We start from the raw sequence: 22,036 nt of genomic DNA on the forward strand, positions 1-22,036 counted from the left end.
TCGGTGCTTGGTCGGGCTGAGGGGGGGCAAGTTATCGATCGGCTGGTGGTGAGGTGTTGTATTCTCTTCCCTTGTTATTTCCTTTATCATTATTATCATTGGTGGTAGCAGTAGTGATTTGTGTTATACCTTAGTTACTAAACTGTTCTTATCTCAACCCGTGGGAGTTGCATTCTTTTTGATTCTCCTCTCCGTCCCTCCGGGAGCAGGGGGAGGGCAAGAGAGGGGGGGAAGTGAGTGAACGAGTTACCTGACTGGGTTTAAACCACGACAGGTATCAGCACATTCTGTCCTGTACAGTTGAAGTTTTGTAAAGCATTGATTAATACAAGTATTATGTTCAAATATACATATAGTATGTATATTAACATTATAAAGGTTTATCAAAGAATTAAAATTGAGCTCTGAAAACTAAACTTTTTCAAAGGCTGGGGCTTGTTTTGTTTTGTTTGTTTTTAAAAATACTGCATTTTTTTTAGCACTGTTGGATTTGTTTGTGGGGCTGTATTTTCTTTTTAAACGAAAAGGAAGAATATGAGGAATCCCTTGGTATTGTAGATTCCCTGACATAGATGTTATTTTGTATAACATGAAGTCATTATGGCTTCCTCTCTTTCTATTTTTTTTTTTACTAAAAGTATCAGAACTTGAAACCTTTAGTATTGAGGAGCAGGAGCTCCCCCACAGAGCAGGAGCTTCCCCACAGAAAGTACATTGCTGAAAAATTCTCATTAAAAACAATACTGAGAAGTCATTTCTTAAACGTCTGAGTTTTGTACACTCCAGTATGAGACATTCACCTCTCTAACGTTTACAGTCAATGAGGAGACACAGAAGATCAAGAAAGTGATTCACCTCCTTCTAGAACAGCCCCTTGCAGACAGGAATTCAGCTCACCCCAGTCAGACACCTGTCTCAGAACAAGACAAACCATCTTCAGGAATACCCGTTTCTCTCCACTGGTTATCAAGGTAGGCAGGGTGACTGGCTCATAGCTCAAGCTTTTTAGTCTGCGATAGAAATTCCATCTAAAGTGTTCGCTAAAACAGTTGTTAAGATTGACTTTGCACATTCTGCCATTCACTGCCTGCCAAGGACTGCATGTACCATGTTGCCTAACACCATGGGCTGCCCAGACTCTGCAGCCTGGGGAGCCAACTTCTAAGAGTTGTGTTTCAGAAATGTTATTGAAATGGCCATTTCCCACAAAGATATACATCATAGAGCCATAGAGTGGTTTGGGTTCAAAGGGACTTTAAAGATCATCCCGTTCCACCCCCCTGCCACAGGCAGGGACCCCTTCCACTAGACCAGTTTTCTCCAAGCCCCATCCGACTTGGCCTTGAACACTTCCAGGGATGGGGCAGCCACAGCTTCTCTGGGCAACCTGTGCCAGTTTCTCACCACCCTCATAGTGAAGAATTTATTTCTAATATCTCCCCTCTTTCAGTTTAAAGTCATTCCCCCTTTGTCGTATCAGTAGATGTTCTTGTAAAAAGGACATGCAGTGTATATATATATATATTTTATTTTTTTTTTCCTTAAAAGCATGAAGACATCTGAAGCACTGAGGTTTCTTATGAATCAGAAATTCTCAAACTCAACAACTCCAACTGGAACCCAGTTTATTTCTGGACTTTGGTATTTGAAGATGAGGTATGAGAAAAACAGAGCTATTTTAACACCTGGTTTCAATCCAGTTAATAACTTTGCACCTGATACATTCTCCGCCATCAAGTCAAATTTATGCTAATACTGTCCTGATTAGCAAATACTATTTAAAGCGGGTTTATGGGATGATTTCTGAGTAAGGTAAGTGTCTAGATTCAGTGAATTTCAGCCAGGGAGCTTATATCCAGTGAATTTCAGATATCAGAATATAAAACAATGTGGATTTCACAAGTTATCTATAGGTATCACTGCAAACAGTTGAATAGCCTACAGGATGACAAGTAGTGACAGCTTAGAAAGAGGTCTTTTTCATGCTGGGTAAATCTGCTTTTGCTGAACACAGTGCAGTCTCTAGCATTGGAAACTGCAGAAGTTCAGTTAGCCATGTGAAACTCGCTCAGTTCTGAAGATATGTCTTGATACAAGTAGGTCCTTAAGCAGTTCCAAAACTGGATTGCACAGGCTGTGTTCTGCAGGGTTTAATGAAAGGTGAAGCAAAGGGCACCGAGCTGACAGGCTCAGCACCAAAACTGTGTATCTCCTTCTGAAAGAGCCTTAGGTGGTGACATCTCTGGCCTCTGCACTTGTGTGTCACAGCATGGTGTGGGCAGACCTTAACTCATTTGATAAATCATATTGTATCCTGAAAGACATTTTTTCTTCCTTTTTTTTTGCTTGTGGCAATAATTTCACATCTACAACACTCTGCTTCCCTTCAGCATCTAGAAAAAACAGCAAAGGCACACAAAGGATACATTTTTGTCCTGCTTAGATTCATTTCAGCTCTCAGGGAAATACCTAGTAATGCATTTACAACATGCTGTTTTCAAAGCACTACCTATTGAAATATTAATAACCTGTGCATGTCAGCCCCATAGTGAAGCAGGTGATTCCATATCTCTACTAGTTCAGAGAAGCATGGGTAAATACTTTGAAGGAAAGGATAATTTTCAGTGCTGAACACAAGTAGCACATCTTCCTGCTCAACAGAAAAGGACATCCCACATTAATTCACCCAAGCATGCACACAAAGTGGGAGTTAGACCAGGAAATGTGCAATCAGGTCACCCAGTTTAAAGGCACTAAGGGCCAAAGCACACACCAAACAGTACACTTACTCTGCAGTTGGGCAGGTTTTTCCAAGCAAGGGAAGTGGATCAGTAGCTACTTTTTATGGCAAGTACCACTGTATTCATTTTAGAATCAGAGAGACTACATGTATTTTACAGGCCAAGTCTGTCACAACATACAAAAGCAGATACTATTTTCTTCCAAAATGACAGTGCTGCTGCTTACCTAGTGGATGAGAGGCAAGACTATCTCCTTTTCTCTCTCAGGGAATTCTTATCCACAGCTCCTGACTTTCTGAAAATCATTTTGTTCCTCAGAGCGCCCAGATGATGATGAGGATTAGAGGTATTCACTGCCTTTCTAGCTGAAGCTGGTTTTCTCTACAGAAGACCCAATTAATTAAAGACATCTTAGGCTAGAACACTATCATATTGATACGCGGATAGACTCCACAACTCGTTAGAGTTGTAAAGTAGGTATGCTTTTTATTCAGCACTGAGACGCACGGGGATAATTCCTCAAAGTCATGCGTACCTCAGGGTTGTTTCCCTCTACATTTATTCTCTAAAGTTATATATATTCATAAGGTTGCACAATACGCCTGTACATATTCATGTCCTATCCCTGTTTCGTATTATAATGAGTTAGAAGGTCCTTTGCGCCTGTGCAGTGCCCCCTCTGGTCATGGGCAGGGGTCTCAAGATGAAGTAAATGAGTCTTCCTCCTGTGGGTAGGGGTCTTCAAGATGAAGTAAATGAGTCTTCCTCTTCTTGAACTTTTCACCTTTTAGTCTTCACATATGGCCTTAGGGTTTGGTCGGTGTCCCAGCCATAAACCATCTGCTTCTCCCCCTTCAGGGGTCTGCTTTTCCTTATCAATAGCTGCTTATCAGTAGAATCAGTCTGTATTTTGTCAATAGAACCAGGTGTCTGCTTTTCCTTATCAATAGTTAGTGCCTTTGTTCTGCTTAGTAGGCATGAGAGGTACAGACAATACTTTTGTTTAAGCAAGCTAATTCCTCTAACCCCCTTGTACAACCCCCTTGTACAACCCCCCTGTACATTGGTTAACCCTGTATCAGTATGTATGCTTGTTGGTAATGTATTCAACTAGAAGTCAGTCCTGTTCAATGTTGTGTTTAAGCAGCTGGCACTACAGCACCCCAATAACTGAGTCTCCAGCCAAGTATGGCTAATATCAGGCTGAATTAATGCTTGTTTTATGCTCCTTCTGGTGCAGTAAGTCCTTGGATTCAAGCACTGTGGTAAGGCAAATGGAGCTCAGCCTCATTTTGCCATTCTGTATTTTCAGTTCTAACCCCTAATGCCTGCCTCCAAGTAGGATGCTAAGCCATCTCTTGGACTTAAGCATCAATACCACATCCTCATTTTGCAACCTCATGCTCAATGGCCAGGACACTCTGCCAGTCTATGGGCAGATCTTAACTCTCCATTTGAGGGAGATCTAAACACATTCTCCCATGTTAGGTGCTAGCTTAAGTACTCATTAACTTGATGTGCAGTATTCTTGGTTCTTTCTGTTGTAACTCTTCCAAACTTAGGGGATAATTAGTTCGCCATTGGATCTGAGAAAAAGAAAGATTCAGAGAATGATTCAGTAATTTAATGGTTGGGAGAGAAAAGACCTGAATTTCCATCTGCCTCACTTAAGTATTTTATGGGCTATATATAGGCTTCAGCTCTTTCCAGAAGGGTTGCATTAGAGAGAAAAGATAAAGCAAGCTAAAATTGAGCTAACAAAAAGGATGTTATTTGTGAACAGACTCAACAAAGTACCCAGCAGAGGAAAAGGGACCTGATATAGTATTACAGAATCATAGAAGGGTTTGGGTTGGAAGGGACCTTCAAACATCACCTAGTCCAACCCCCCTGCCATGGGCAGGGACATCTGGCAGAGGGGCTGTTAACTAGAGGGCTGGAACTAGATGATTTTAAGGTCCTTTCCAACCCAAACCATTCTATGATTCTATCATTCTATGTCAGGTTGCTCAGAACCACATCCAGCCAGGCCTTGAATGTCTCCAGGGATGGTACATCTATGGATAAAGGGACACTACAGACATGTAGGGGGGAAAGTGTAGATGCGTGTAGCCTTGGTCATGGAAAGTCAGCCTGGGCTACAACTTCTGCAGCTACTTTGGGTCCAACCAACAGAGCAGCCTCTGCATGCCGCAGAGCCTCTCGCCACCTAAGCACTGTAAGGTCTCTGCTGCCCATAATGCTATTTACAGACAGAAACACATACTCTTGGAGAGGGTTTGGAGGGCAAATTAATGCTTGATGACAGGGCCCATCCAATCAAGAGGCTGTGACAGCGTTTTTTCCCCCCAGCACTGGCCTGGAGAAAGACGCCTGCCCCAAGGACAGAGGACTACAGACCACCACCGAGCCTGGCAGACCACTGGGCTGGGTATTTTGGGGTACTTCTCACATGCGGGTTGCCACCTGGCGAGGCACAGGCTACCGGATACCGCATAGGGCATCCAAGGATAAAATAAGTGCTTTGACCTGCAGAAGGTGCAGATCCACCTCCCCACAGGCACATCCCTGAGTCTAGGTGGGCTACATCGTGTGCTACCGCCGCCACGTTCTGTGGTGCCCAACCCGGGCAGGGCTTCCCGACTGGGGTTCCCCAGCGGGGCGAGGAGAAGACAGGCGGGTTAGAGATCTGCAGGGCCCGAGAGCCCTCACAGCGAGCACCGGGGATACCACAAGATCCGGGACGTCCAAGCCGCCGCGCAGGGCACAGTCAGGAACAGCGCGGCTGCCTGAGGAGGTACCGGGGGAGCACCCGGAGCCAGGCGCTGTCCTCAGCTCCGGGTCGCTCCACCAGGCCGGGCCGCCTCAGGGGCCAGCCCGGCAGCGGGGCGGGGCGGGGCGGGGCTGGGCGGGGCACACCGTCCCTTAGGCCGCCCTGCCCCGCCCGTACAGGTGCGGCAGCTGGCGCTACCTGCGGGGCGGGGTCCTCCGACGGCGTAGGGATATCACCACCTGCTGTAGCGAGCTGATCCTCGCTACCGTGCCCAAGACAAGACGCGACTGAGCCGCATCGCTGCCGCCCTTTGGGAAACCCGCGAGGAGCGGCGGCGTGCCGGTGCGGCACCTGGGGGACTATTTTTCACACCGTCCCCCGCTTCCTTCAGTCCCGGAGCAGAGCTGCTGTGTGTGTGTGAGGGCTCGAGAGAAAGGGGAAACGGCCGGGGAGGGAGGCGGATGCGTCTGCAGCCGTAAGTAGTTCCGGTTGAGGAAGTCGTCGGTCGCGGCAGCCGGGTTCCCGTGGCTGCGGCAGGGCCGGAGCGCCGCGTCCCGAGCGGTTACGAGCCCGGCCCCGGTACAGCCGCGCCGACCGCCGCCATGGCCACCCGCTCCTGCCGGGAGAAGGCGCAGAAGCAGAACGAGCAGCACCAGGCCATCCTGGCCAAGCTGCTACGGGAGGAGGACAACAAGTACTGCGCGGACTGCGAGGCCAAGGGTACGGCGGGGCGGGCAGGGGAGGAGGGCGGGCAGGCGCAGGTGCGGCGAGCCCGGTGTGTGCCGGGGCGGGGTGGGAGGCCGGCAGCGAGGGCCGGGTAGCGCTGCCGCCACCCCACCCTGCTCCACGTCCGCTGGGGCGGTAGGGCGCTGCCGGCAGCCGGCCCCCCTCCCGGCGCGGTGGGAGGCATATAACCTCCGATGTCGTTGTGAAGAAGCGTTTTCCGCCCCTCCATCAGCTGAGTGGTGGCAGCTGCGTTACCCCAGAGTGAGGACCCCCGGCTGAGGCTGTGGGCAGCGGCTGGCCCAACCCTTTCCTGAACTTTCAGTGCCGCGTCCTCTTCCTGCGCCGGCAGGTATCGATCAAGAGCGGCTGTCAGCGCGCCTTCGGGAAGTTGCTGGCCGAGGGTCGGGATAGGTGCCAGATGAGCTAAATATTGAGCGTCTAAACCCATGCCCTTGAATATAGACTCAGTCACGTAAATGCCAAGCTCTTTGAGTTTGGGTGTCTGTGTCTGGCTAAATATGGCACAGGTTTAGCTTTGGTGGTGAATGAAGATTCTAAAGACTTACACTACTGACAGATCATTAGTCTAATAGTTTTATTCTCCAGCAGAGTAGATACTTATTTATGTTTGTGTCTACCTTGGGTTCTGTGGTCTTGAAATGGAAGAATGTACACATTTCTCATCTGGAGTTGATTCATTAAGATGCTATCCTAAATAAGATGATTGCACAGCAAGTTATTAAGTATCATACTTCCTGAATAACAGCCAGGTGTTTGAACTGTATGGTTAGCTCCAGAATTACCTTGTTTGGTCCTTTTCCACCTCAACTGGAGGTTAAGTACAGCAAGCTAGTTTGAGCAACCAGAATTGACCCTATGTTTGTAATTTCCCTTTTTTTCCTTACTGTTTTCCACCATGGATGTAAATCATGTAGTGCCTTGCACAGTGCTGTTGTTTAATACATCAGAAATAAGACTTTATTTTCCTCGTATGTAACCCAAAGTAGTATGTAATATGGATTACACCAAAAATGATAGGTCTTTATATTTTGCAGGTAACTTTTATTAATCATTTTATGGCACAGCTATTCTTGCCCCCAGGCTTGCAGTTACTGTGTAAAAGACTTGTTGTCACCAATCATTTTCTGGAAGAATCATGCTTGTACGTTTTGTGCATTACTGGCACTTGAGATTTCTATGCTGAATGCTGCTCTGAGTGGCTTGCTGATGGAATTCCATATGTGTGTTGTTCCGTACCATATGCCTCAGAGCTGGGGTTGCTCTGGGCTGTTCCAGAGCCTGGAATTCTCCAACTAATTTTTGTTGTGTCTTCCGAGTTCCCTCTTCCTAACCATCACCTGGTCAAAGGATCGTTTGTAAGCCTCTATGATCTTTGGTATCTTTTGCTGCTTCAGCAGTGCTGACACTGCCACCTTCCTCCCTCTTGTATTTGTGTTAAGGAATCTCTTTATCCACTGTTCTGATCTTTTTGATGCTCTCTCATGTCACAAGAGCATTCTTTCATAAGTTCAAGCTTTGATGTATCTTGAGTTTATTTTTTGTCTCTCAGGTTCTGGAGGATGTACCCGTCTCATGACCAGGCTGCCTTCTGCTAGTATCTGTAACTCAGTTGCCACCTTTCTACCTTTCTAAAAATCTGACAGCACTTCTGAAAGCTTCTGTTTTCTCTTCTGCTCAACCCCACTTCACTCATGCGGTGTCTCTGTATGCCAGAGGTGTGGTTTGCTTTCGCCCTGTCCCTCAGGAAAGCTGACATGAAAATACTGTGTGATGCAATGTCAGCTTACAATATTGAGGGAATTGGTTTTCTTATTATCTTTCTTCTGTCAAGTTTAATTTCCACTTGCCTTCTGGCAATTCTTATTTTAAGTCTTGTATCATATTAGCTTCATAGGGCCATCTGCCTTTGCCTGTGCTGCTGTTGTTAAGTGTATGGTTTTCTTACAGTTGGAGGGGAGACTGTGGAATGATAAACCTATTTTAGCTTCAGCTGTTCTAAAGACACGTGACTTTGTCTGAGAGATGGTCTTATATGGACAATCCATGTAGCTTTCTTAAGTTTAGGAAACTTCCTTGTAGGAATGAGAGTTGTGTGAACAATGTTGAGATGTCTCTTCTGTACCTTGAAGCCTAGGTTTCTTTATACTTCCAGAAGACATGTGGCGCAGAAGAAAAAACATGATCAGTTTAGCTGAAAATCAGGGTTTCCATGTCATGAACACATAATGCCATTGTTGAGCTCTTCCTTGTTGAAACTTCTTCGCTTTTCCTCCTCTTTTGATCAAGAAGGATGCTTCTTGCAGTTGCAGCCAGCTGTTTTATCCTAATGTTTCACACTTAATCTACGTTGGCTGAGTGCTCATGACTTACTGGTGTCTGGCAAAGCTGTAGTTTTGCTAGTCCTGGTATGCAGTGATGTCTGAGGCAGCGATTTTTAACATGGCTCTATTAGCTAACCAGACTGTGTCAGCTGTTTGCATGGCTTTCCTCAGACTGTGGCAGTGTCCTTCATCTCTTGCATCACTAACAACATCCCTTTCATCTCTGGTCATGTTTGTTATTAGTCTGGAGTTCGCTGAGTGGCCCTAGAGATTCTCTTCAGCCATGAGCATGAAGCTGTTCACGACAAAGTATCTAGGACTTCTGTGGTGTCAGTCCTAGGCTGGAACATATGTTTTTACTTTTGTTAATCTAGTTGGTTCTTTTTTCTTTGAAATGCTGTCTGCTTCAGTTTTTTTTTGCTTTCCTCTCTTGCGTGAGCTTTGCTCCTTTGTCATTCTCTTTTTTTTGCTCAGTGGGATCCCCTGAGTTCTGGTTTTTTTTTGTTGTTTTTTTTTGTTTGTTTGTTTTTTTCTTTTTTTTCCTCTTCTGGTTCACCTGATTTTGGGGTAGCAGTATCTTTGTGATTAACTGGTTAATTGAGTTGCAGTTGTATTATTCTGGCAGTACTTAAACCCCTTGTTTTGAGTATGGTCATTCAGATAGGTGGCAGTTCAGCATGGGTTCTTAACCAAAGCTGAGAGACTGTCATCACTAATTCTTTCCTCTCGCTGTATATGTTATAGTCTCTGTTAAACCTTGGGTATTAAGTTTAATTATTATATAAGTGTTCAGATAGTCACATCCAAGGGATACTGAAATTTTGCAGAGTGTACTGGTGTGTCTGTTTTAATTGTTTTGTTTTGGTGTGTTTTTTGTTTTTTGTTTTTTTATTTTGAGGCCTTAGGAATACTTAGGTAGCCAGATATCACTTAAAATCTTATAAATATCCTTTGGCCTTAAAAAATTTAATGTGGTCTTATTTGCGCATTTATCATTCATTGCTTTCACTTTATCTACTGTAATGCCACTGTTGAACTTTTCCTTCATATCGTTAAGGCTTCCCTATTGGCTTTTTACTTCTAACATCAAAAAGATAATCTGAATTTACTTCTGTCCTATTGCTCTTTCACTCCTAAATTAGTGAGTTAGCTCTCCTTGCTCTTAGTATGAGACTACCACCAGCACTGCTTGTGAGGAAGTTTTAAGCATACATCTCTTCTGTATTATCACATGCTTGCTCTGTGTAAGTATTAAAAAAACCTACCTCTTAATCTTCCTCAGAATAATCTTGCTGTCTTTAATAATGTTCTTGTATCAAGAACAAACCCATCCTTTGTTTTCTGGCCAATTTTTTTCAAGTGTGAGGTATGCAAATAACATTAGACAGCTTTGTTCTGCAAATCTTGTAGAAGGTGGAGAATACAGCTGAGGACACATCTGCCAGAGTAAGCATTAAGTAATAATTAGGATTGCTGACTCTGGCAGCAGTTTCTGGAAATGCTTTTAATGCTGTATTTCCCTTTTTAACTGTTAAAATAAAATAGCTGCTATGGATCTGACTGTCCCTGCTAAAATATTTTGGAAGCTACCTGCTGTAGGGCCATACTGTAGTCGCCATATGTCGCCTTCAAACTGTAAGTCTTTACAGCTGCCAGAAAGACTGGATGACACCTCTGTGGAGAAGAAGCCTAAAAAAATCAAAGGTTCTGGAAGAGTCTATGCAATCGCTGAGATTTTTGGATGAGTGAGGAGGCTGGGATGTCATTTGACAAGGCAGTGTTTGTCTGTGTACTGACTCTTCTTTACATCCCTGTCTGAAAGCAATCTATATAAGGCAGTAGATGTCTTCCCAGTGTTATACTACTGGAAAGTAGTTACACTACTGTTCCTAATACTTGTAGGAAATAGTAAGGCATGTTGTCAGTAACATAAGTCATCCTGAATTTTTGGAAGAGATAAGCAATTGAAATTCTTTTTGTGTTCCTTTTGTGTGTATAACTAGGTAAAGCTAGCAGGAATTGGAAGGATCTAAGAGAAAGAAATAGCTATAGATCTGTCTTGTGTGTAGATTATGCTAAAGCTGTTATCAAGCATGTGGCTTCCCCCCCCCCCCCTTCACTGTAGAGAGAGATTAAATGCATTTTTATTATTGTTGCGGTTCTGGTATTTGAATCTTTTAAGCAAGAGCACCTCTTACAGATCTGTCAAATGAAGCCAAATGAAAAACCTGTTAATTTTAACTGGCAACCCTTTACTCTAGGACCTGTAATTTGCTATTTCCATATACTTAGTTCCTAGTTATTACATGCTAAGAAGTCTCCTAGACTTGTGCTACTGCTTGGCAGCAAGACTGGTATTATTTGGGCACTGATACTAAACAATGCTGAATCAAGTACTTGGAAGTTGAAGTGTGTTATGAAGCTCAAAAGGAGATGCTTTTTCTTAGAAGGGGACAAGACATTCAAGTATCAAAGGATCAGCCATCTAAGCAAGTAGATCAGTCAACTGAAGGCTGTCAGTCTAGTTCTGGTGTGACTGTCTCTGCAAATGTGGACCATAAGGCTCCTATTACTGTTCCTAATGATGTTTCAACAAAAGTTATGTTTGAAACCAGTGTGAGTGCTTTCTAGAGTACCTTTTCTTTGTATGCTTGCATGTGGATGTTGGCTCATTAGGAACGGATTGACTGTTGAAGTCTGCTTGTAAATTAACCTCTGTCAAGAAGGCAATTACCTGAGATATCAACTGCTGTAAAATTTTAACTGTAACAAAGTTAACATAATGGAAAGCTTGCATGTCTTTGTATAAACAGTTTCAGATGTGTTGAACCTTCAGAAAAGGTCAGTAAATTTCTGTATCTGTGGAGGTGTTTTGTTTTTGCTTGTTTTAATGTTTACTTCACACCTGGTAGTGCTTGAAGCCTGTTTAAATGATCTCTTGCCAGAATCCTAGAACAAAGAGTCACATTGACACTGTTGCTTGTTCAGCCAGATTAAAATTGGTTTACTTTGTTTATAATATTAATGAAAACAATTTTCAGTGTTTATAGTACTGTACGATTGGATATCTGTATATGACTGAAGACTTGGTCTTTTCTGTCTGAAGAGTGGCAGATACAGGCTCTTAGGAGCGCAGGGAAGATTATGGTACTGAAATTTGTGTGGCCAGAACCAGTTATTGCAGTTTTGGTTTCAAGTAAACCTAACTTAACTCCCCCAAGAACTTGCCAATCTCAAATAAAAGTCTCTTAGCAGTAGGGGAGGAAAAAAAAAAGCTTAAACTGAAACGGGCAGAGTAGTTTGCATATGATCTCTTCTGTGTCTGGAAGACCAGCTTGAATGTGTATGAGCACCACTTCCGTGAAGCTGGTTTTGCTATTTACTTGTTTTTATGGCTGGTGTTCTCACTGTGTTAATCTTGCTTGTATACTTAGAGTATAGTAGTTAGGGTTGGAAAGGACCTTAAGATCATCTAGCTCCAACCCCCCTGCCATGAGCAGGGACACCTCTCACTAAACCATCTCACCCAAGGCCTCGTCCAACCTGGTCTTGAGCGCTGCCAGGCATGGAGCATTCACAACCTCCCTGGGCAACCCATTCCAGTGCCTCGCCATCCTAACAGGAAAGAATTTCCTCCTTACATCCAATCTAAACTTCCCCTGTTTAAGTTTGAACCTGTTACCCCTTGTCCTATCACTACAGTCCCTAATGAAGAGTCCCTCCCCAGCATCCCTGTAGGTCCCCTTCAGATACTGGAAGGCTGCTATGAGGTCTCTACTTAGCCTTCTCTTCTCGAGGCTAAACAGCCCCAACTTTCTCAGGCTGTGTTCATACGGGAGGTGCTCCAGTGCCCTGATCATCCTCGTGGCCCTCCTCTGGACTTGTTCCAACAGTTCCATGTCCTTTTTATGTTGAGGACACCAGAACTTTATTTTATACTTTAGTGTACTTCATCAAGAATTAACCTGAAGTAAATGGGTAACTCTTACAGCCCACTGCCTGTGCAAGGCTTTAGCTCTTCCCTCTGGCTGTCACTGTAAGAAAGCTTTGGGACAGCTCATGTACAGTATTGGGTTGCTCTAGGATCAGGCACTGGCTGCTGTACCTCCCCAGGTGAAGATCTTCCCTGTCTTCCTCCTAAGGTGGAGAAGCTGTTGAACACCAAGGGAGAGGGAGCACGTACTGATTAGGTTGGAGGTCAGTTACACACGCTGCTCAAGTGCAGCTTCTAGCCCTATACTGGTGTTTAGAGACAGTAGCGACCAAAAAGTCCCTGATTACTGCTCTATGGATATCTTGTGCCAGTGAACATAATTGCAGATACTGGCTATGACTAGGTTACTTAGATCAAGTGATACTGTTGCAAGGTTGATACTTCTACTGTGAGATCAGTTTGGTAAAGATCATACAAGCATAACAGACTGAAATATGAGTAGACAGATTCAACAACTGGAGGCTTCTAGCTGTCCAATTAGGCTTTGCAATGTCCTTCCACAAGGAATAATGAAGGTAAATTGCTTTGGGTCAAGGTGGGTCTTGTTTAATCTTGGCAACTGGAGTAATGTATCTTGGCCTTTAATAATAGTAAGGAACTGTGTATCACGAGAAATCCTAGTAATCATCCAGTACTTACACTGTTGTTTTTCTTGCCTCTTTGTGAAAGATAATGCTTTCAAAGACCGTAAGGGACTAGAAACTCTCTTCAGCCTCTCCTGACATTGCATCACCAGGGTTGTGGGTTTTTTGTTTGTTTGGGGTTTTTGTTTGTTTTGCTTGTTTGGTTGTTTTTTTGGTTTTTTTTTTTTTTTTTTTTTTTTGCATCAGTTCCCTGATTCTAAATAAAATTAACCCAGTGGTCTGGTTTTATTCTGTACTCTTTTAGCTGCTGCTAACACTAGTTCTATGAGACTGAAACTAGGATTTAGTTACTGTTGCAGCTCTGAGAGCTACAATTAGTTGTCTCACCCAAGAAAATAACCCTTCAGAAGATCCCTCTCTGGCTGGGAGGAGTGGAATGTGGGTGGCAGTTTTAGTTTAAAACTTGTAAGTCACTGGGGTGTTGTAGTATTGGGTCACTCTAGTGGTGTGTTTGCCTGTAAGGAAGGGATTTATTTCTGTCTCCTGACTCTTACACTGCAGAAAAATATTCTGAAATAAGTCACAGGAAATCTGTTTAGCTTGTAATAGAATAGGGTTATTTGCAAATACAGGCTCCTGCTGTTGAAATTGTGTGCACAGCCTGAAGGCTTTCAAACAAAGCCCTTAAATTGGTATTGTGGGTGCAGTCTCCATTTTTCAGGACTTAACTGAACTTGATGGGATGAGACCCAAAGTGGCCTGATGTAGCTTTGAAGTTAGCATTGCTTTGACAGGAGGCTGGGCTACATGACTTCTGGAGGTCCCTTTCAACCTACATTTTTCTGTGACTACTAATAAAAATATTTGTAGGACTTAAGGGCTTTTTTATTATTTTGCAATTTTTTGGATTCTTGGGTTGATTATAGAGATGCAGAAATCCTTACATGCTTAGTTTGCTGTCCTACATTCAGAAGTTTAGACTTTGGCAATTTAAGCTGTTTCCTTTCTGTTAACCATAAAGGTAGGACAGTTCCTGAACAGTGATTATGAGTATTTCTTACCTTTTGGAGTGCAGCACACCCTAGTTCATCTGGTCAGGGGCTACTGGTGTGTCTTCTAATGGTATCTAACCTGTGGTTCAGCCACTCCATAATGGCATGGAAAGGATGCTACTGCAGGATGCTGTTGATACAAGCTGTTGACTTCTGCTTTTTTTTTTCTTTCATAAATCTTCTATTTGTGGAGCTGAAACTGATCCTGTCTTGCAGATCTGCTCTCTTCAGTCTGAATGCTGTATAGAAAGAGCAACTGTGCTGCTGCTTTAAGAAGTTCTTGTCAACAGTACAGAGGAAGCAATTAGATACATATGTGATAATAGACTTTTAGGGAGGTACCTTTTCCTAGAGGAGTGACTCCCTCTTTAATCCATGCTTCCTACAGGACTTAGAGTCAATTACCAGCCATTACTCAAGGAGTAGTTGGCAGTTAATTTAGCTCACGTGTCACATTGTCCTAGGGTGGCTCACTAAGGTTAATTTGAGTATGATTCAGCTTTATGTTGGGAACTTAGATGCTTTGTATTCTCCTGTGGCCACAACTAAATTCCCCAAGATTTAATGACTTTGCCTTATGAACAGGTAAAGTTGTCTAGTGGTACCTTACCCTCATGTTGAGGGTCTCAAAGAGCAATGCAGTTGAACCCATGACTGATTGAATCCATTTGCACTGTAGTGTCAACAACAAGTAATTTTCAGATATGATGGAAGACTCAACAGGAGTTAAGACTAATGGGATGCACTTATGAGTGCAGACGGAGCTGACCAATGTCATTTTGAGGCCACTGTAGGTCATAGTGTGTGTAGGGGAAGATCTTGAGGACTGGAAGATAGCAAATGTCATTCTGATCTCTGAAAAGGGAAAAAAATGAACATCTAGAGAACTACAGGCCAGCCAGCTTTGCCTTACTCCCTGGGAAGATGACAGAGCAAATAATCCTGAAAACATGAAGGAAAAAAAATGATGGGGAATTGCCAGTGTGGATTAGCGAAGGTGCTGTCATGCCTAACCAACTGATAGCCTTCTGCAACGACCAGGCCAGATGACTGGCTTGGTGGATGAGGAGAACAATGGATATTTTTAATTTTTAGTGAGGCTTTTGAAACTGTCATGTAACTTCCTCACTGGTAATGTGATGAAGCGCAGTCTGGATGAAAAGACAGTGAGGTGCATTGAAAATGGCTGAAATATCAGGCTTAGAGTTGTGATCAGCTTAAAGCTGAGCTGGAGGCCAGTTACTGTTGGCGTATGTCAGGGGCTGATACTGAGGCTAACACTTGTTAACATCTTCATTAATGATCTGTGTGATAGGACAGACTGCACCCTTAGCAAACTTGATGTGATGCAGAACTGGCAGGAGTGGTTGATGAGCTAGGTGCATATGCTGCTGCTCAGAACAGAAAAATGGTCAGACTGAAGAAATGGGCCAGCAGGAACCACATGAAGTTCAACAAAGGGAAATGTGAAGCCCCACCCTTAGGGAAGGAGTGCTGGAGATGCAAAGGAATGCTGGTAGTCCTGTGGATCACACATTCATCATGAACCAGTAACGCACCCTTGCCACAAAGGACAGCAGCATCTTGGAGTGAATTTCAGGAAGAGCATTGTCAGTGGCTGGAAGAAGGTAATACTTCTTTCCTCAGCACTGGTGAGACTACATCTGTAGTGCTGTGTGCAGTTCTGGGCTGCACGTTACAAAGAAACACAGACAGGCTGGAGCAAGTCTAGCCAAGGGGTACAAAGATGAAGAGGTTGGTGTCCTGACATACAAGGAGAGGCTGAAAGAGCTGGGATTGTTTAGCCTGGAGGAGAGAAGGCTACTGGGGAGATTTTATACATGTGTGTAAATATCTGGTGACAGAGCAAAGACGACAGAGATAGACTTGTTTGTAGTATCTGGTGATAGGACCAAGAGGTAATGAACACAAATGGAAACAAAGGAATTTCCACTGAAATGAAAGTATTTTATTTTTTTTTTTAATTTTTTTTAATTTTATTTTTTAATTCTGTGAGAGCTTGAACATGGGAGCAGGTTACCCAGAGAAGCTATGGAGTCTTCATCCTTGGAAATACTCAAAACTCAACTGGGAACAGCCCTAGGCAACTTGCTGTAGTTTGCTCTGTTCTGAGCAGGGGGTTGGACTAGATAGTCTCCAGGGTTCCCTTCCAATCTCAGCTACTTCAGACTCAGTTCAGCTGCTGCATCACTTGTAAGCCTGTATGGAGACCTGCTGCAGATACCATGTAAGTTTTTTTTATTTTGCTTTGCAGTGCAAGCATCTGCCATATGTAGATTGAAAGTAGGTTCTTTGTTTAATGTTAAGGTTCTTTATGAGAAAGGAAAATGATTGTACAGCAGTAAATACAGACTGTAGTACAGTCTGCACTTTTCCTGAAATAGCCGATAGAGAAATCTTGCTGTAGTTTGTACATGCAAAGGTAAAAAGGACCAAACCCAGCCATTTAGAGTAAGTGGGAATTGGGAGTCTACACAAAAAGGATAATGATTTTTTGTATTTGAAATGCTGTTTAAGTCTTGCTAGGAGAGTGCCTTCACAACTTAACCACTTCCTAGAGCTGGTAGGAAGTTGCTCAGAACTAGAGTCTTATGTCAGAAATCTTCCTGGATCTTAAAACTGCTGGTTGGAAGTTGGTATTATGACTAAAAGTGATGTGGCCTGGGAGACTGGGGCAGAACAGAAACTACTGCAGATTCCTGTTCTTCATTTTAGCCTCTTACCCGATTGTTTACTGAAAGCTTGAGCAATATTACTGTTTAAATTTTTCTCTTGAACAGCTTCACAGAAAGACATTTACATAAACCAGCTTTATTTTTTTTGTGAAGACTTGGCAAACTTAGATTTGGATGGATAACTATTTCACATTGGTCTCTGTTTACAGTAGACTGATTATATGGTATAATGCTAACCCTTACTTAGCTTCCACTCCCTTGTCTTACCACGTGTTGCTTTCCAGTAGATGATGAACTTGTATGTCTTAAGTACATACTGTCAAGGAGCTCCTGCTTGGTGCTATCAAACTTGACCCAGTCAACAAAATCTGAGTTCTTGCTTTGTTTGCAGCTTATCCAAAATACTTATGAGTAGATCTGTGTTCTAGAGTCACTCTCTGGTTTGGAGAGCACCCTACTGCTGCAAGACTGTGGTGGATGTGGATAGGGAGAGCACTAATTCTGTAGCTAACAGAGATGGTGACAAGTTTTATGGGGAAGGGAAAACCACACAGGTCAATGTGCTGCCTGTCTCGATAAACCTAGACTGTCTGTTGCCCCCTCTGCCTTGAGAAAAAGTATTTACTTCCAGTAGACCATGGAGGAAGAAGAGGTAGAGACTAGCTCAGCCCCTGTCAGAATGGAGCTGTGGACAGCCATGTGTTATACTTAGTTGCTTGGCAACACTGCCTCTAACTTTGCAGCTGTGGTTTAGTAAAAAAGCAATTTTGTTTCTCAAAGCTATGCCTGGCTCTGATTTTGTGTAAGAAAATGCATGTACTGATGAGGAGTAGGGAACTGTCCCTCTTGTATGGATGAGAAGGAATGTGGTACTTCATGTTTGGTTATCAATTGCAATACTCTTGTGTACTACCTCCTTTTTAAGGAGGGAACAAGAATCTTATGCAATTTTACTGAAATGCTTGAGTGAAAATGGATAAATCTTAATAGTACAGGACTTCATTAGTAGTATTAACGGCAGTAGTAGTCCTACAGGAATTTCTGAAAAAGAAGATGAAAGTGATTCATTGTGTGTAACTTACTATTCTTGAATGCAATTGAGCTTGCAAGTGGATTGAAAACACTGTAGTATGTGGCAACTGGGACTGAGTAATTACTTTGAATAAGATCCTTGTAATGTGCACTCAAGTCTTTTGGGTTTAAATTTGTCATTCATAATTTCTAGAAACAACCAGTGTATTGGTAAGTAATGATGTTTTTAAGTATAGAGACTTTTTTTTTTCCTATTAGGGTATGTACCTGTGGAATGGTTTTTTCAGTTGCCTGTAGATGATTGCAAAAACATCCCTTCAAACATGGCAAATGCCATACTTAATGTTCACCTTTTACATCTTCAACAGAAACATGCATTTAATCTCCCCTTCTCAGCAGTAGTTACACCAAAGGGACATGCCAGTAACATATGGAGTGTAGGCTTTTTGGTCGGTGTTCTCATTGACAAGTGATACATAGGTGGGTTATTCTCAACTTTAAATGTGTTAAACTGCTGCACTGGATATGGATGGGATGGTGGTAACTTTCCCCATAGCAGCCCTCATAGTGCTGTGCTTTTTAACTAGAAGGGTGTTGGTAACACAACCAGTGTTCGGGCTGTTGCTGAGCAGTGCTAGGGCAGCATCAAAGCTGGGTCTCCAACCTTCCCCCAAAGGCCACTAAGTGGAGGGTGGGCAAGAGGCTGGGAGGGAAAGTAGCCAGGATGACAGACCAAAGGGGTATTCCATACCATTTGATGTTGTGCTTAGCAATACAGACTGAAAGAAGGAGGGGGGAAGGAGGGCATTCACTGTTGAAGTGTTTGTCTTCCAGAGCAACAGCTATGCATACTGAAGCCTTGAGGAAGGGAGCATTGCCTGCTGGTAGGAAGTAGAGAATAAATCTGCTTGGTTTCCTTCTGTGCGTGGCTTTTGCTTTTCTTTATTAAACTGCCTTTATCTTGACCCATGAGTTTCTCCATCTTATTTTCTTCCCCTTGGTGGGCTTGTGGCAGCCGGCCAAGGTTAACCCACCTTACTTGTGTGTTCTAAGTAAAAAAGTAACTATCATTCCCCTTAATAAAGGTTGTGAGGCCTTGGTTCACTCTTCTGGGTGTTCTGTAGCCCATAGCAAGCAGCCTCTGAAAGAAGTGATACTAAATGCCCCTTGACACTTTTCTTGTTCACTGCTATTTCCATGAAGTTTGGGTGTTCATGGAGTGCTTGCTTAAAAAGGCTACTCCAGTAATGTTATACAGCAAAAGGACTGTCAAGTGTTTGGACAGTTTGGAAAGCTTGAGACTTTAACAAATACAAGAGATTCAAGATCACATGCTAGAGAATCCTCCAGAGTATTTTGAGAACTGGTATTTGTCAGGCAGCCTTAATTCCACTCTGAACACTTGTAATTCTAGATTTCAGACTAAATGCAGCTGAGTCCTTTGGTATTGTATTCAGTTTCTTTTCCTGGCTTTTGACAAAGGTGGTACTTTGAGGCATAGTATTTTACAGCAACATCTTCTTTCGACTGCAGGAGGTAGTAATCTTTTGTTTGTGTTTTCTTAAAAGTAAATTTGGTTCTTCCTTTCCCAGTCGTATGTAGTTGATGTATGATGGCTGAGTGTTGATGATTGTCTGTTTTGCTGGAATGCTTAACTGTTAATTTGAGTTTTATTTTAGTATTATCTCTGAGGACACTGCCATAATTTTAGAAAACAAGAAGATGACTTCAGAAAAATGCAAAGTGCATTTCAGCCTTGTCTGGCATAATACATTCTGATTGAATATAAGCTACTTTTTTTTTTTAAATGATAAAGTTGTCAAATCCTGGACCAAGTTTTCTTCAGAGAGGTGGTGGAACATACCTTAAAGGTGTTTCAGAGAACAGAACAAAACTCTGGTCTAATTAGATCTGATTGGGGCATCATATTAGCCTAAATGACCTTGGGAAGTACATTCACAACTAACCAACAGCTTTTATTCACTGACTGAGGAAATACAGTAGCTGCATCTTTTAAAGAGCAGGTGTTAAGCATCTCCCAGGGCTTGCATCTTGTGGATTGGCCCAAATCTGGCTATGAGGATGGGTACTGAAGCTGTCCAAGGTCTGAGCCATTTGCTAAGACTTTGGCAGAGTATAGTACTGGGGTGTAGCTGGGCTAGCATACAAGTCCTGGGGATTTGTGGAAAGGATTTGTGTCCATGTCACTTCTGGCTGTGTTCCCTCACACCCTGCTTGCTAGCAGGGCAGTTGGAGAAGCAGAAAAGTCCTTAATGCAGTGCTAGAACACTGATGTGTTACCAACACTGTCTTGGTCACAGACCCAAAACACAGTGCCATATGGGCTGCTGTGAAGGAAATAAACTTCATCCCAACACAAACCAGTACAGAAGGAGAAGACTGATACAGGAAGCTAACTGGCCAGTCTTTACAGATGGCTTTAGTGTACTTCTACAGTCCAGAGCCTGAAATTTGGTACTTCTTGTCTAAAGACTTGGATCTCTGGCTTCTTTCTGCATTTTTTTCAAACACAAGTTCATGTGGGAGAGGTCATCATAGGATAGTTAGGGTTGGAAAGGACCTTAAGATCATCTAGGTCCAACCCCCCTGCCAAGGGCAGGGACATCTCACACTAAACCATCTCACCCAAGGTGTTGTCCAACCTGGCCTTGAACACTGCCAGGCATGGAGCATTCACAACCTCCCTGGGCAACCCATTCCAGTGCCTCACCACCCTAACGGGAAAGAATTTCTTCCTTATATCCAATCTAAACTTCCCCTGTTTAAGTTTTAACCAATTACCCCTTGTCCTGTCACTACAGTCCCTAATGAAGAGTCCCTCCCCAGCATCCCTATAGGACCCCTTCAGATACTGGAAGGCTGCTATGAGGTCTCTACACAGCCTTCTCTTCTCGAGGCTGAACAGCCCCAACTTTCTCAGGCCGTGTTCATACGGGAGGTGCTCCAGTGCCCTGATCATCCTCGTGGCCCTCCTCTGGACTTATTCCAACAGTTCCATGTCCTTTTTATGCTGAGGACACCAGAACTGCACACAGTACTCCAGGTGAGGTCTCACGACAGCAGAGTAGAGGGGTAGGATCACCTCCTTTGACCTGCTGGTCATGCTCCTTTTGATGCAGCCCAGGATACGGTTGGCTTTCTGGGCTGCAAGTGCACACTAAAGCCAGCTCATGTTCATGTTCATTTTCTCATCGACCAGCACCCCCAAGTCCTTCTCCACAGGGCTGCTCTGAATCTCTTCTTTGCCCAATCTGTAGCTGTGCCTGGGATTGCTCTGACCCAGGTGTAGGACCTTGCACTTGTCATGGTTAAACTTCATGAGATTGGCATCAGCCCACCTCAGAAGCGTGTTGAGGTCCCTCTGGATGGCATTCCTTCCCTCCAGGGTATCAACCGAACCACACAGCTTGGTGTCATCAGCAAACTTGCTGAGGGCACACTCAATCCCACTGTCCATGTCACCAACAAAGATGTTAAACAAGACCGGTGCCAACAGTGATCGCTGAGGGGCACCACTTGTTACTGGTCTCCAGCTGGACATTAAGCCATTGACCACAACTCTTTGCATGCGGCCATCCAGCCAATTCTTTATCCACCGAGTGGTCCATCCATCAAATTGATGTCTCCCCAATTTAGAGACAAGGATGTCATGTGGGACAATGTCGAATGCTTTGCACAAGTCCAGGTAGATGACATCAGCTGCTCTACCCCTGTCCATCAGTTCTGTAGCCCCACCATAGAAGGCCACCAAATTGGTCAGGCAGGATTTCCCCTTAGTGAAGCCATGCTGGCTGTCACCAAGCACCTTGTTGATTTTCATGTGCCTTAGCATGCCTTCCAGGAGAATCTGCTCCAAGCTTTTGCCAGGCACAGAGGTGAGACTGACTGGTCTGTAATTCCCTGGCTGATCCATTTTCCCCTTCTTGAAAATGGGGGTTATATTTCCTTTTTTCCTGTCGAAGGGAACTTCACCTGACTGCCATGATTTTTCAAATATGATGGCCAGTGGCTTAGCAACTTCATTCGCCAGCTCCTTCACGACAAGCAGATGGATTTCATCAGGTCCCATGGACTT

The 22,036-nt window shown here is 43.7% G+C and overlaps 1 protein-coding gene across 2 annotated transcripts in view; it reads left to right on the forward strand.

The window, feature by feature from the left end:
• The first annotated feature begins 5,926 nt into the window (after positions 1-5,926).
• Positions 5,927-22,036, forward strand: part of SMAP1 (small ArfGAP 1) — an 81,662-nt gene continuing 65,552 nt past the window's right edge. Inside the window, exon 1 of one of the 2 annotated variants that reach the window (XM_062608146.1) lies at positions 5,927-6,234. In XM_062608146.1, the coding sequence (XP_062464130.1) occupies positions 6,117-6,234 (118 nt within the window). In that variant the 5' untranslated portion in view covers positions 5,927-6,116. The remainder of the gene's footprint in view (positions 6,235-22,036) is intronic. The other variant, XM_062608147.1, reaches the window with a different exon arrangement.

The sequence above is a fragment of the Pezoporus occidentalis genome, unplaced genomic scaffold (assembly GCF_034315485.1).
Source record: "Pezoporus occidentalis ecotype Australia unplaced genomic scaffold, CSIRO_AGI_Poc_V1 ctg13, whole genome shotgun sequence".
In the NCBI taxonomy this organism is placed as follows: domain Eukaryota; kingdom Metazoa; phylum Chordata; class Aves; order Psittaciformes; family Psittacidae; genus Pezoporus; species Pezoporus occidentalis.